Source organism: Seriola dumerili, unplaced genomic scaffold, assembly GCF_002260705.1.
Source record: "Seriola dumerili isolate Sdu_G_001 unplaced genomic scaffold, Sdu_1.0 BDQW01000025.1, whole genome shotgun sequence".
In the NCBI taxonomy this organism is placed as follows: Eukaryota; Metazoa; Chordata; class Actinopteri; order Carangiformes; family Carangidae; genus Seriola; species Seriola dumerili.
In genome coordinates this window covers 15,835,094-15,850,666 of record NW_019174280.1, presented here as the reverse complement: position 1 = coordinate 15,850,666, position 15,573 = coordinate 15,835,094, and the positions used below count along the sequence as shown (strand labels likewise).

The 15,573-nt window shown below is 41.5% G+C and overlaps 1 protein-coding gene across 1 annotated transcript; it reads right to left on the bottom strand.

The window, feature by feature from the left end:
• Positions 1–29: 29 nt before the first annotated feature.
• Positions 30–14,811, bottom strand: LOC111240397 (apolipoprotein B-100-like). The gene is made up of 26 exons (XM_022770396.1): positions 14,659–14,811; positions 14,206–14,247; positions 13,901–14,013; positions 13,665–13,810; positions 13,368–13,515; positions 12,794–12,946; positions 12,424–12,548; positions 12,032–12,117; positions 11,482–11,932; positions 11,245–11,359; positions 11,004–11,150; positions 10,689–10,900; positions 10,350–10,569; positions 10,036–10,209; positions 9,743–9,946; positions 9,462–9,629; positions 9,005–9,210; positions 8,663–8,833; positions 8,043–8,173; positions 7,718–7,919; positions 7,405–7,577; positions 7,117–7,292; positions 6,904–7,019; positions 6,360–6,733; positions 1,556–6,255; positions 30–1,433 (listed from the first exon to the last, which is right to left on the bottom strand). Exons 1-26 carry the CDS (start codon positions 14,711–14,713, stop codon positions 315–317), a joined length of 9,927 nt encoding a protein of 3,308 aa, XP_022626117.1. The 5' UTR covers positions 14,714–14,811; the 3' UTR covers positions 30–314.
• Between the last annotated feature and the right edge of the window lie 762 nt (positions 14,812–15,573).

Genomic DNA, 15,573 nt, shown 5'->3' with positions numbered 1-15,573 from the left:
GTTAAATTATATGTAAGAAATACACAGAGTTGCATGCAGTACACACTGTCTTTATTGAAGTCCACATATTTTTTTTAAATAGTACAAGACACAAAGGGAGCACAGTAGGATCACAACTGAGAGTCTACTGTGAGATAATAAACAAAATTAATAATTTGAAAAACAGAGTAGAGACAAGCATTTTGAGTATAGACAATACCTGTTAGCATGCAGTTTTGCATTTTTTAGTAGAACAGATTTACTGTGGTCTTGATGGTTACACAACAGATATAATCAATGCAAACACTGTATTATATCTTTTTAGCCAAGGTCAGTTAGTTGAATTTAGAAACAAATGGCAAGGGAATGTCAACCTCCATCTGTCTGTCACTTACTCTCACAAAGGGTTCAACATTTTTGCTTTTCTCCTTTAGGGTCTTAATGACATTGTTGTGGAATGCATTCATACGTTTTACCAACGAGTCAATCCAGGACTGAATGTCAGCCTGAAGCTGTTCACTAGACACATCAGCCATAATATTTTGGATTTTAGCTCTCACAGTTTTTAGATATTCCATAACAATTCTGTAGGCCACCTCAATCTGATTGGAGATATCAGCCAGGACAGGAGAGTTGATGGCATCTCTGTACAAATCAGCGACAAAGTCAGAGAGTTTCTCTATGTTCTGAGATTTTAGGGTTTGGAGAAACTTCTCACTTTGTTCAGTGGTAAACTGCATGAATGCTGAGAATTTCTTAATGATATCTTCCAACTTGATTTGTCTCAACTTCATCACAATGACAATAACTTGGTCCTGGATTTTTCGCAGAGCTACAGACAAATCTTCAAGAATTTCTCTTCCACTGACAATATGGTTAGAGCCAGGAAGGGTGAATTCAATGGCTTGGAAATAATCGAGGACTGCTGTAAACATGCTGGCAAAATACTGAGGAATCTTTTGAACAGCTTCCTCAAATATATCGGCAACAAAAGCACTAAATTGCTGGTAGACCTCAAGCCCAGACAGCCTCTGTTCGAACCCTGGGATCTGGAACTTGGTCTCTCTCAGGAATTTGACAACAGCATCAAGAATAATTTCAACTTTCTTTTGGTACTCCTTGAGGATTAAAATGGTCTTCTCTGTGACAGTTGTCATAACATCAGAAGGATTTACTGCAGCAAGGTTGTCAACAGCCCTCTTGAACATCACTTTGCCCTGCTTTCTAATCTGTTTAATAGACTCCCCAAGTACACCAGCATTTCTGTAGATTTTGTTATATGTCCTGACAGCAGGATCAGACACCATTTCCATAACTGTAGGCACCTGTTTCTTCAGTCCCAGCATCACCTCATATGGCATCTCCAAATTCCAGGTTGTCTGAATGTTCAGCTTCTCAGAGTTCATCACTGACATCTTCAGACCCAAGATGTCAATGTCTGTTGTTGGCTCAGACTGTGGGAAAAAGTAAACATGCAACAAAAAAAATAAATTACTAAAACATAAATACACCAATTAAATTGAAATCACAATCATAGGTAATTAGTAAGCAAAAAAGTAACCAAAGGTTCTCTCACCGGGTAGCGACCATAGAGTCTTCCTTTGACTTGTGCTGGGCTCTTAGCCTGCACCTGAACTGCAATGAGTCCCGCAGATGGAGTAGACATAGAGACAACAAGGCCTTCCTCAGGATTTCCAGTAATCTCCTGGTAGATTTCCATTGTCACTTCAGGTAGCTTGACCTTTACTGAATTGGTGATGGAGGTATCCATATTTTCATAACCTAAGATGATGCTGCTCTTATGGTTTCCCTCTACCATTGCATGTTCTACAGAGAGGGTAGAGGCCATTGGGAACACACCAGCTCTGCTCAGGCTGAAGTCGCCCTTAACCCTCCCATTCAGAATCTCAAATTCAGAGGATGAGGAAGTATCAAGTGTGAATGTGGTACTGATGTCCTGGTTGAAGACACGGGCATCAGCTTTGAGTGTGAGCATTGCTGTTTTGATGGAGAACTCATGGGTCAGATCACCCATTACTGGGATCTTGATGCTCTGAATTTTTGGAAGAGTGATTTTTGGAAGAGTCAACTTGCTCAGGGCAGATGGAACATGCAGAGAAGGCGTTGTTATGAGACTGAAGTCGGGCAGGGGAATGGTAAATGTAGACATCTCAACATTCATCACTGGAACTCTGTAGGCAGGCACTGTAATGGTTTTCGGCAACTCAATGCTATATCTTTCATACTCTGCCTTTGCTTTGTTATAAGATGTAGCGAGGATGGCAGCAGCCTTATCCTTGCCAATGAGTACTTGCTTGTGCAGAGTCTTGGCATTGGTGTTAATGACATTGATGATAGGATCAACATTAATGTCAATGATGATCACCTCAGGGTTCTTCGTATACCTCAGCTTGGAGCTCATGTCAACTGTCTGCTGAGTTGTGGTTAGGAGGTTGCTCAGGCCAGTTTCTTCCCACAGTGAAAGGTAGTCCACACTTGGTGTTCTAATACCAACAAATGGCAGTGTTATTTCAGGAATTGTGATAGGTTCAGTCAGTACATCAAGATTAGCTTCTCCTTTAATCTGGGAAAATATGTTAATTTCTCTCTTGCCATTATCCACGGTGAAGTAATGGGAATATTTGTACTGGTTGAATCTAGCCAGGCCTGTCCAGCTACCTTGCTGAACTTCAGAGTTAAGGACAAGAGTGATGTCATTCTGGAGATCCACCTTTCCAGACAGCTTGAATGGAAGGGCAACCTTGGCATTTCCCTTATTCTTGGTGTCAAACTGAAGCTCATTAGGTGTGATCAAAGCAAGGGCAGAGCTTGACAGAGTTCCCTCTACCTGTCCTGTCAGGTCTGCATTGTGAGAGGCAGTGAAATCAATTTTCATGTCTTCAACCTTAGCTTGGAACTTGACCTCTGCAACACTGCCCTTCATGAAAGGTGTTTCTGTCTCAACCTTGGCATCAACAATTATGTGCCGGAAGATGCACACATCAGCAACAACATTTTGATTTGTTTTGAAGTGGCTGCAGCCTGTTTCACCAATGAAAGTTACTTTGGTTGTGTGGAGATCCATGACCACTTCCAGGTCACTCTTGTGGGTTGCCTCATCTGAGAAGTCCTGAATTGCATATTTTTCATTGGCCAGATTGTTAAAGGTCAGACGGGCAGTGCCAGCCTCAAGCAGGAAAGCGGTCTTTTGATTCATCGATGTTTCACTGAAGATGTTGAGGAGTGGCATGTTAAGGTCATGCTTGTATTCAGTCTGTACAGTGGCAGAAACTCCATTTTCCGTGGCAAAGACTGCATTGTTGACAAGTTCTGCGACATAGCGCTCAGTTGTGACCTTTGCAGTAGTTTCAGCAGAAGCCTGAGCTGAAAAACCATAGAGATTCATTGTGCCCTTGTGGTCAAGTTTGAAATTTGACTGGACAGCATTGATGTTCTCAGAGATGGACAGGTGACTCATCTTGGGAACTGCAAAATGTGCACTGGCATCCACAGTGAAGTCAAGGACTCTCAAAGTAGAAGTAGCCTGTGACTTAAGGTTCACTTTGAACTCTGGTGTGACTGATGTAGTTGTGGTGTTCTCCAGGTCAGCAGTGGTTCCAAGTTTGTAATGAGGTGATGTAACCCTGAACTCTCCATAGAGCTTTCCAAAGCAAGGAATTTTGGTCATATCTACCAGCTTCTCCTTCAGCTCCATGGTGAATGTGTCATAATCAAAAGATCTGATTTTCTGGACCATTCGAATGAAATAGTCACTCATGTCATCAATCAGCTGTTTGAAGTCAAAGGAATACAGCTCATTCACAAGCTCCTGAACAGGTACCATAGCTTTTTTGAGCAAAGGCTGGATGTTAATTGATCTGAGAGCAGCAAATGCAGACTGAATCTTTTCCCTCACCTGAAACTGCTTCATCATTTTAACAACCTCATCCATGATGGCTCCAATCATCTTCTCAACCTCATAGCCAGAGAGGATCTCTTCTATTTTGGCATAAATTACATTGAACTTGTTTGCAATGTTGTACTTCTTGATCCAAGCCATGACAGTGTCCTTGATGGATTTCAGCATCTTCATGACTTTGTCAGTTGGGAACTTGGCTGTCAGGTTGGTCATGTAATTTTCCATTGAGTTGGTAAACTTTCTCAAGTCTTGGACAAAGAGGTTGAAGTCAAAGTTGTCAATGACCTCCTTCAGTTCTGACACTTTGCTCTGCAACTTGACACTGATCTCATACCTGCTGTCGATGTCTTTCAGCATCTCAATGCTGTGGTCCATCAGCCTCATCATTGTGGTCTTAACATTTTCAATGACTGCGGGCAGGTGCTCAATGAATGGGATCTGGAAAAAGTGGCTGTCGCTGTTCTTGTCATATTTCACAAATCCAGAGATGGCATAATCTTGGCTGGCTTCACTGAAGAGGGGGGTTGAGATTGCTCCTGCCATCTCAATACCCATTCTCTCTGCATTGTTATAAGCACTAAATTCTTCATCAAAAGTGTGCTCGTTTACATTGGATATCATCTTCAGTCTGACACTTTGCTCTTTTAGGCTGAGCATGCTGTTGAACTTGTTCTCCATGGTGGTCTTGATAGTGAGTCTGCCTTCCAGTTCATGGGTGGTTGATGCTCTGTAATCAAATGAATGTGTGAACAGAAGGGGTTCTGCTTTCAGGAGGAATTTGCTGTACAGTTCGCCGCTGTGTTCTCCATACAGATACACTGCACCATCTGAGTTGAAAATGGCATCAATGTTCAGAGTGAAGGGTGCAGCAACAGTTTTAACTGTGCTGCCCAGACGAAGAGATGGTGAGTTGAAGTTAGCCACATTGTTGAACTTCATAGTCAGACCAGCAACCTCCATATCAGTGGTATGTGTCATGTGAGAGCCCAGGAGTTTACCATTGGTATTGCACTTTGCAGACAGGACCATGTCAACAAACTTGATTTCATAAGTGTGCTTGAGCTCTTCCTCTGAGAAAGCTCCCATCATTGTTCCAGTCAGCTCCATGTTGTAGGGCTCTGCCTTGAACTGGGCATCATTCATAAAGTTAACCTTCATGATCTTCAGGTCATTTTTCACAATAACTGAGGCAGTAAAACGCTCCATGTTAACTGTGATGTCATGCATGTAGGAGTTGCTCGCGTCAAGGACGTTGTCAGTCTTGGAGCGGAGGGTAAAAGATCTCAGTGCAAGAGACAGTGAGTGGGTATTTTCAGTCCTCATCTCGTTGAAAGATCCAACCATGTTGTTAGAGAGAATCAGGCCATCTTCACTCACTCTAAGGTTCACTCTGTTCCTGGTGTTGATGTCAAAGAGGTTACCCTTAAAGATGCCATTGAAATAGACTTCTGTACTTGCAATCTTTCCCTCAACATTGAGCTCAGCTTTGTTCTCTTTAATGGCTCCCTTGGTGGTGAGAGACATGGTGGCACCAGAGGTGTCAACTCCACCATGGAAAACATTCTCAAAGGTCATTGGGCTGTGCTGAGCAGTTGTTGTGCAGCTGGTGGTCAGGCCATTTGTGTTCAGGGCCAAGGTTGCCTTGTGAGAAGCAAGGCTTGAAAAGATGTTGATGGAGGCATCTGTGTTGATCTCCAAGCCAGAGGGGTTGATGGACCCAGTGAGCAGAGAGTAGGCACGGTTCTTTGTATCATCAGCTTGATTCTCTATCCTGAGGCTGGCCTGTCCTCCAGTGGCAGAGAGCTCCATCTGGCTACGAAGCATTCTCTCATCAGCCTTGGTCACAGAGTCAGACTGAATGGTGAGCCTGACGTCCTTGTAGTTAAGACTAATTTTGGTGGTGTGCTTGATGGGGTCACTGTTCATGTTGGTGTTAGACTCAATCAGAAGTTCCTCATTTGCATAAGATGCCTTCACCTTGTTCACAACCTTCAGGATTTCAGAGGTCACTCTCAGTGTACTCTCCAGCTTCGCTTCTTTCTTCACTGGCTCAACAGAGAAAGTGTGGAGATAGGTGGTGCTGGCAGTCATGGGTCCAACAGAAACGCTTCCATCTGTGTTGACGTCTCCAGAGAGCATGTTTGAGTCTAGGGTGAGCTGGGTGGTAATTGTCAGAGAGGTGTCCAGACCCACAGGGCTGTTGGCATAGATGTTGTACCTTCCTGTTGATAGTACATTGTCTGTGACAGCAATGGTTTCCAGAAGATTAAAACCTGTTTTCACGAGCATGTGATTCAGGGAACCATCAATGGTGAATTTCATAGTTTGCTCTGCTGTGTCGATTATTTTTGTGGCTCCTTTAAAGCAGAAAAAATAGGAAAAATTAATTAGTATCAACTTTTGTGCTGAACTTGTGCAAAATAACAAATGTATATTTTCTAAAGAATAAAGATTCAATTACCCTCAGTTGAGAAGGAGAGAACTTTAATTGGGCTGTCAGCCATGATGTTGAAACTGGCGAGGTAGCTAGGAGACTCAGCAGTGTTGTTGCCAGCAGAGACTGTTGCCTCCCAGTTATAATAGTTGCTCTTGACCTTGGCAGACACTTCCATCATTCCCATCAAAGGCATGGTGAGATCATATTCAGAAGGGATGGTAAAAGTGGGGATTTTGATTGACCTTGGGGCAAGCTCCATGTCCACCTGAGGCAAGGAGATGTGAGGGGAGGTGACCACTGAAGGTATCCTTAGCTCCTCAGATGATTTGCCTCCAAGAGGCAGAGGGATACTGATGGTCAAACAGTTCTGGTTGAACTGGTATCTGAATGTGCTTTCACTGGTGAGAGGATGAAAACAGAACATTTGTTAAATTCAAAACAGACATTTAACTGGAGAGAACATGTTGTACCCATTTTATGATTTAATCAGGGAAAAACTGCAATTTTCTAATAATCTATATGAAAAATCATTTAGATCCTCATTCAAATTATTGTGTGTTACACTTACAGGTCCATGAATAGGTTTTCAGGCATGGAGGGCATTTCCACTTCTGCTATACTGTTCCTCAGAGTCTCAACATAGGGAACATCAGTTTTAATCCTGTCCATCCAGTCATTGCTGGCCTGATGAAGAAATGCCACATTTCTAATGCTTTAGTCTGAAAAACTTGACATAAATCAAGGTATTTCAAAATATTTAAAATCTTTATACTTGTTTCACCTCAACTGCCTTGTTGAAGATATGACGCAGTTTCATATCAGTCTTGACAACCTGCTGGTCCATGGCCTCGTCCACAAACTGCCTGAGCCAGGCCTGAAGGGCTTCAGTGTAAGGCACCAGGATCTTAGTATCAGCTTTCATGTTGGACATTAGCTGAACCTCAGCCTGGTCTTCACCTGAGATAAAAAGCATTTAGAAATTTACTTTTGTGTTTGAGACGGTGATTGCACAAATGCCTGTGTTGATCAATCTTTGGAGGCCATTAGCACTATTTGCGAACATACGTACCATATTTGAATATGACTGCCTGAACAGAAGAGGTCTCTGAGAGCTTGACATCACTTTTGATCTCCATGGTGAGTCCATTGGTTTTGCTCATTTTAGCTGTGATGGCAGCATCAGTCTTGAGTGAGGGGACTAACAGCTGAACCTGCAGCATGCCATCAGTCATGGCCTGAAGCCTAGGATTAATAAAAACATGATCTAGTCAATGCCTGTATATAAAAAATCATAAAGGCTGTTGAATACAGAAATGAGTACCTAGCTTGAAGTACATTATTGACAAAGTGTTTCAACAAAGATTGAGGTGGGGTTTACTCACTTGGCACGGCCAATCAGAGAGAGCTGGGGCACGTTCTTGTTGGAAATCTCGAAGATAATGGATTTGCCTTTGGTACTGCTGTCGGTCATGCCAACCTTAACGCCAGCCTCAACATCAATGTCAGGTATCTGGACTTGGGTGGTGAAGACATTCCTGTTCCTGTTGTATTTCATGGTGGCTGTAGCCTCGGTAGCCTGAGCACCTGAAGTGACAGAGAGTATAATTTGATTACTGATGCATGTAGATCTACAAAATGAAAAAGAAGACTATGGCTCATAGAAAAAACCTAGGTTGATATATTTTTTTCTTAATATGATGATCATACCTTCAGCTCTCAGGGTCATCTTCAAAGAATCAACCTTTTGGTGGCCGTCCTTTCCTTCGCTGAGGAGCTTATAGGCAATGGTGGCTGTGTACTCAGAAACCTCTTTAGTTGGTTTGATGTCTACAGCAAACCTAGAGTGAAAGGAACAACTCACTAATGAGTTCTCATATGTGAGCTTATATAATAGATAATGTATTGTATATGTAGAAAACATAGTATCAAAATTATTTACCTACATACTAAACAGTATTTTCGTCCTTAATGAATGACATTCCACTATATGTATGCATACAAGTCCAACTAATAATACCACCTCTGATTTTCTAATTCCTTCCCTTATCCATACTTGCCCTGCTATCATATAAAATATATTATGACTTAATGCAAAGTAATATGAATGAAAGTGGTGCTGTGTTGGTTATTCATAATTTCAGTCAATCTGTGTATTTTACCACATTAATTCTATTTCAACCAACATTCTCTATCACACTGAAATATTCTTCATTACTGAGATGAGACACCATCTCCTTGTGACTTAAAAAATGATAATCATTCAATATACAGCAATCAGTGATATGACATTGACAAAACAATCACAGTTTCTTCAAGGAACAACTTACGTAGTCTCCCCATTCAGGGGGAAGTAGGGCACAGCGGTCATGTCACCAGTGTCAGCACGAAGTCTCTTGGTGCAGTATTTGACTCCAGAGAAGAGAGGGCTGCAGTTTGACTCACCCTGTGTGTGTGGGATCATTGTAGCGTAGCCAGAGCCCGCAATCAGCACTTTATTGCTATTGTGAAGGAAGAACAACAAAATCAGTTTCTATCCTCTATTAACTTTGTTTAAAATGCTGTATGAAAGATTACATGCAATATGGTGCCACATGTTGTAACACTTTAGCAAAAAACACCATGGTAATGGCTTTGTTTTATTGCTGATGAATCTGGATGCCTGATATTACCTGATACTCAAGAGCTTTGTGGTGCCTTGCGGGGCTGGGATGGAAAGCTTGACCTGGTTCTGCTCCATGGTGATCTTGGCATTGATTGCACTCTCATGGTACATGCTGGTGTGCATCTCAACAGTGGACACAACAAACTGAGGGACATGGACTCCCATCTGAGTCACAAACTCAACTCCAACAGAGGGCATGAACAGTAGCTCCTTCTGTGAATGAAAACAGATGGAATGAAAATTAAATGGACTGCAGAGGCATGAAGAAACACTTAAGCGACTGCCATCTTACAGCCACTACTGCAGTCTTAAACAACAAGATCTACTTTTTACTACTATTTTAATAACACTCACTTTGTGGGATATTTGACAGGATGTAAATTAGCAAACCAGCAATAAGATAATACAGACATTACAACTGACTTTTCTATTGACCGTTTGGGAAACAAACATGGATTATTTACCATATTTGGATCAAAGCGAAGGCCTCCCTTTGCACCAGGAGTGAAGGTACCAGACAGAGCAAATGTCAGAGGCAAACCAGATGCTGTTGACATGCTGAATTTGTTGTCCATGAAGATGTAATGGGCAAAGATCTCATTGTCAGTGCTGGACATCAGTTTAGCCAGGACCTGATAATAAGAATCAGTTATTTTTAATGTGCTCTTGTTGAGGGACAGAAACACAGTTGTAAATTATTAGATAAGTATCACATTAAACGGATAACAGGATTATAGAACGGTACCTTGGAAGGAATGATCCTCATGAAAATGTCTGCATACATCATTGCGTTGTCAGCCATAGACTTCAGTTCGTTGCCCTTGATGTAGCCAAGCTCAGCTCCCATGATCCTCAGGTAGGCCATGGCCTCTGGAGACTCTTGACTCTGCAGATCTCTTACCAGCTTGTTGAAGTTGCGAACAACTTCCCTCACAAGGTTTTCGGGGACCTTAGGCAAGAGTTCCGTTGTTTTAGTTGTGGTGATATCAGTGGAAATGATAAAAGTGTTTAACAGAAATAATCACACATAAGATATACCTTCTGTCCTTCTGATTTCAGGGGAACAACCCATTTCGCCAGAACCTCTTTGATCTTTGGTGGCATCTTGTCTTCAGCCCAGTAAAGAGCCTTGGACACAGTGTCGGGGAAGAACCCGTTCTTTCCAAACAAAGCATCGATGGTTGGCTCAAAGCCTTTTCCTTCCATGCCAACCTACCAGGAAAATAAAGCAGTTAGATTAAAAACAAACAAAAAAAATTTAAAATAAAATTTTTTCTCTGCTGGTGTTTCTAGTCACTGTAAAGCTACAATTTGAAACAGCAACACATTGCTACCTACTATGACTTACATACCTCCCACATGTCCATGCTGTAACCAAAAGCTTCCAGGGTCATTTCCAGCAAGGCCTCCCTGGGCAACTGGTTACTGGGATCAAAGACAACGTTGCCCTGAATGGCAGCCTGCATACTGTCATAAGCCACGCCCAGTTTGTAGTTGCGAGACTTTGTGGTGTATTCGTTGTGTGTAACAACATCAGTGTCCTGCAGGGCATCCATTATCTTCTTACCAAGCCTAAAGGAAAAAATAAAATGTAAAACAATCAGCTGAATATAAGTAGTTGATGTCAACACAGAGTTTCTTTCAAATAAAGCATAAATTGTGTGGCCAGTCAAAATGTGCTCCGTCCTTACTTCTTGGTCTCTGAATCAGTGGAGGAAATGATGTTGTAGATGTGGGAAGTCACAAAGCCCTTGATCTGCACGTTCTGCTCCTGCTTGATTATCTTCTTCACCATCTCGATGTCACTGTCCTTGGGCTTCCTCATCAGAATCAGGTAAGCTGCCAGGCGCTTCTGCACAGCACCTTTGGGGTACTGGCTGACCCTTTGGAGGTTAGAGCGAACCTGGACAGAAAAGCAACAGTAAGTTGTTTGTTTCTAAAAAAACTTGCAGTGCAAATATGGGAAATTGGGATACTATTTTTCTCTGGTGGGGGATGTTACATACCTCATCTGTCACAGACATGCGTCTGAAAGCCTGGATGGCAGCCAGCTGCACAGACAGTGTGGTTGTAGGCTGTCTCATGCACTTCAGCAGGGTATTCTTTATAGCAGCGTCAGCTTCCTCCAAAGCATCTCCCATATTGCCAACAACCTGGATGGAATAGTACACAATTTTAGAAAAAATATGGGATTGGAAATCACCATAAAAATGGTATTGTCATTGGAGATCACAGCTGGTCACCTACCCTCAAGGTCAGGTAGGTCAGGTCTTTGTCCCCAGCACAGTCTGCACCAAGAAGAGAAGCCATGTACTCAGACACAGCACTGATCTCAGGGGTGACTCCCTCTCTCTGGTACAGTCTAGTGACAAAGGTAGACATTCGTGATTAGATACAGTAATTTAGCACAGAAACCATCAGTCAATGTTACAGTATTGACAAGTATTTTCTTCTATTTACAAGGTGATATGTGGGTTTACTTACTTCCTGACTGCATTGCTCAAGGCATACATGATGGGTTTGCTCTGCTTGTACTGAGCCATTGCCAGCATGTCCTTCACCATGAGGCGGGAGGGATTAGACAGCAGACCCAGGGCGGAGACAGCAGCATCAACCTCAAGAGCAGCTTCGTCAAAAGTCCTAAGAACCTTCAGAATGGCGCTGGTGCACTCTGGGGTACCACACTGAACCAGAGCTTGCCATGTCAGAGAGCTGGACATGTCCATCATCTCATCAGCAGCAGATCCCAGGACGTCAGCTTCCAGGCCACGGAGCTCAGACACCAGTTTGTGGAAGAGGCTGGCACGCTCCTCGCCCTTAGTGGTCTGTGACAGGGTGTTCAGCTGCTGCATTGTGGCAATGACAGCATCCTTGTTCTGCATGGGGCACTTTTCATCAGCAACATCCATGGGCAACAACCTGAGGTTGGGTTCATCTGTACAGAATTACAGCACAAACAATAAGAAAATGATAGAGATAGGAATTTGACATACTTTTATATTTTACAACATATTCTAAGAACTAAAACACTCACTGTGCTCAAAGATTCTGTCATTGATCTTGGCAGTCTCCCTCAGAGTCATAGTCTGCTTCACCATAGCAGAGATTCCATATTCATTCCTGTTTACATTAAACAATAGAAAATAATTACACTGGGCAAAAATCAATCTACGTTTATCAAAACTGTTTGGAAAAGTACAGAATGTTTATACCAGCATAAAATTATTCATACAAATACACCAAAAGTTAAAGGCAAAAAGAAAAGAAAAGAAATTCCCTGAACTGTTCACAATTAATAAAAGTGCAGTTCAAATCGTTCAGGTTAGCTCAATAGAATATGGTCACTCTAGAAATGGGTCAGTTAGGACTTGGTAAATTTGATACCACTCAATTTTTTTTCCAGCACTGCATTCTTTTAAAACTTACTGGTGGGAGAGGGGCAGGAAGAGGTGTTTCTCTGTGCAGGTACCACTGGTCATGTGCTTCTTCTGGTTGTCAAACCTATAGTTGCAAGTCTGGGTGCTGCTAATCATCTTGGACAGAGGGTAGTTCTAAGACAACAAGACAAGATCCATTTTTTGTTAGATTATGAAGAGGATGTTTTTCTGACAGTTGATTTATGCTGTGAATATAAAGCTCCTTATACTGAGTGAGTGGGTGTTTTTCATTATTTCTTTATCCACCATATTGTTTTCTACACAGGACTAAACCCTATACCAAGCGCTATACACAATCTCACAACTCATGGATGTAGTTTGTGATGATGACGGCATTAGGTTGTAGCTTAAACTCTTACCATGCCAGAGATGAGGGCCAGTGGACTGGTGTCCTGCCTGCGGGCAATGAACCAGTCACATTTGGAAAGATCCCTGGTGACAGTCACATCAGTGGCAATGTCCTCTCTGGAGTTGAGAGTGAAGTCGGTGGAGCAGACTCCATGCACGGTGGGCTGAAAATGATGAGAGGCTATCATCAATACTGAGGGGATGGGACACAAGTAAAAAAAAATAAAAACGTAGCAGCAAGAGCCGGCGTGGTAAACGTGCTTTTTGTCCTTTAACAATCTGATAATCAATTGATCCTAAAGATTACCCCCCATCATGAGAGCAGGTGATGCCATTAGAAAGATAAAGTTATCTAGGACTTTGACCTGCTGCAGGATTGTCTATGGGAGAACATGATGTTACAGGCGTGTATTTATCACCTGTGACTGGGGCAGCTTATCTGCTCATTGTGAAACTTGTTTATCTTTGCATGACTCTACTCCAACAAATAGAAGCAAGCTCTACTTGGTAACTCTGGCCTGAATTAATTGGTAACTATGCACTGAAAAAACAAAAACAAGACAACAAAACAGGCAGGCGAACTACCATTTCTTTGTTCCTCTCCTCCTCCATTACTGGAACCATGAGAGCAGAGACAATTCCCCTCTTGACGTTCAAGATGTTGACTGGCTCATTATCCTCAGGGTAGAGTTTAACATCAGTCTGTCCATCAACTGTGATCTTCAACGGGTACCTGTTGACGTGGCAAGTTCATCATTTACAACCTGCCCTTTTAGCTCATCCTCTCCTTTTATATTTCCTTAATTATTCTCCTCAGTTTTAGGGCCTAAACAATACAGATGATTAATTAATCTTTCCTGGAAACAGAATAAGGTGACTTACTTGGCCATGGCATCTCTGAAAGCCTTATCTTGAGCAGCAGGACGATACACTGGGCTGCCCTCAGCATCCACATCAAAGATCTCACTCAGAGAGCACTCTGTTGTGCGCAGGATGAATCTGCAGGTCTGGGGCACATCAACCTCAACCTTTGCGGCAGATCAAACATTTTTTTGTTAGTGTTTTCAGGATCACAAGACTGTTGTATTTGCACTATTGATCAGGGCTGTGTGACATACTTTGCAGGAGACTTTGGGGCCACTCTTGTTGTTGGTAGCTCCATTCACGCCGTTGAAGGTCTCAGTTTCATAGTCGTACACAAACCGCCTGAAGTTCTTGAATCTTTTGGCCACTGAAAATTATTTGAAACATCAGTAAGAACACTGCAATGTTTTATATACTGGACATCTTTGTACACTACTATGAAAAAATCACAGCCCTTTAATTACTTTAAATGGATCGTAAAAAAATCACATCTCATAAATTTAATTAACAGTAATTTATAAAAAAAAGACACAATGTTGACAAGAAACAAACAACTTACAATAACAGACTGGAGATTGTTCCTCAACACCCACATCTTGCTCTGTAAAAGATGAAAAGCATATGTGCTTGAGTAGGCCACAACATACTCGAATCTCATTTTTAACACTAATACATATTTAAATTATATGGCATCAAGAGAGTTTACAAGTATAATTACAATATTATTAATTGTGTATTCTTTATATTTGTGCTCAAAGTTTTTCAAAGTTTTTTTTTCACAACTAAGTCATCCAGAATGACAAAAGTAATACGTGACTATCAAACATGCTATTAAATATTATTCCAGTTATGAATTTGTCACATACAAAACAACAACATCTTACAGGAAATTATCTGTTTTTCCACTAAGCAATAAGAATCCACTAACTTTTCTTTCAAATGGATTTCCCTTTAAAATATAAAACCAATTCCTTAAATTCTCTTTGATTCAAAATAAAAACATAATACTTACGGGCTAGTGTGTATGTGCCCAGAAGCAGCAAAATGCAGAGCTTGGTACCCCCCATGATGGGCTTAGTAAAGCTCCAAGAAGCCTTAAGGTAAGGAGAGTCCTCCTCTTTCAGTGAAGACTAATCCTTGCACCCTGGTCTCTTGGCTTTTATAGTTCTCCAATCTTAAAGTATGTGATCACTAGAACTTGCAAATGTGTTGCCCTGGTTCCAAAGTCTGAGCAGTCCTTGTGGCAGGCCAAAGGTAAAAATGTTTCACAAACTAAGACTGGCTTACTCCGTCAGCACTGGGTGGGGGTGGTCTGTGTGATTATGTCAGACTGTCTCCTCCGCTCTTGTTTTATTATTTGGGGCTGTTTTCAGAATTCAATAGACTGATCCTGAGGTCATGTTTTAATGGAAAAATTAATATATTAATGTTTATAAATCCAAGAAAATCACACATATTGTTATCTTAAAAAACATTTTGTAATCAGATCAATGTCATATAATAGCAAATATAGCTTCAATCACTAACTTTGATTGCTTTGTAGTGCTCAAAGGGCAGTGCACAAATAAACTTATTAGGTAGTACCAGCAAGGGGAGAAGTAAGGGGAAGTATTTTACCTTTTAAAGTTTAGCTGTGTGGGTCATTTTGTTTTTCATTCTAAATATTGTCTTCAAGTCAAATGATTATTAAAGTTCTGACCATTTCACAGTTGTGATTTCATGTTGAAAGTCACTGTTTTAAATTTATTTAAAATTAAACAATTACTATGCAGTTCTTTGTTGGAAGTTTTTAGTTCAAAGTTTATTCTGCAGTGTCCTACACATCCACAAATACATGAAGGCCTCTAAAAGAAAGTTGAGTAAACCTTTGCCCGATGAACATGAATCATATTGACGCAGAATTGAAACCTGAGTCACCTGCTGCTTT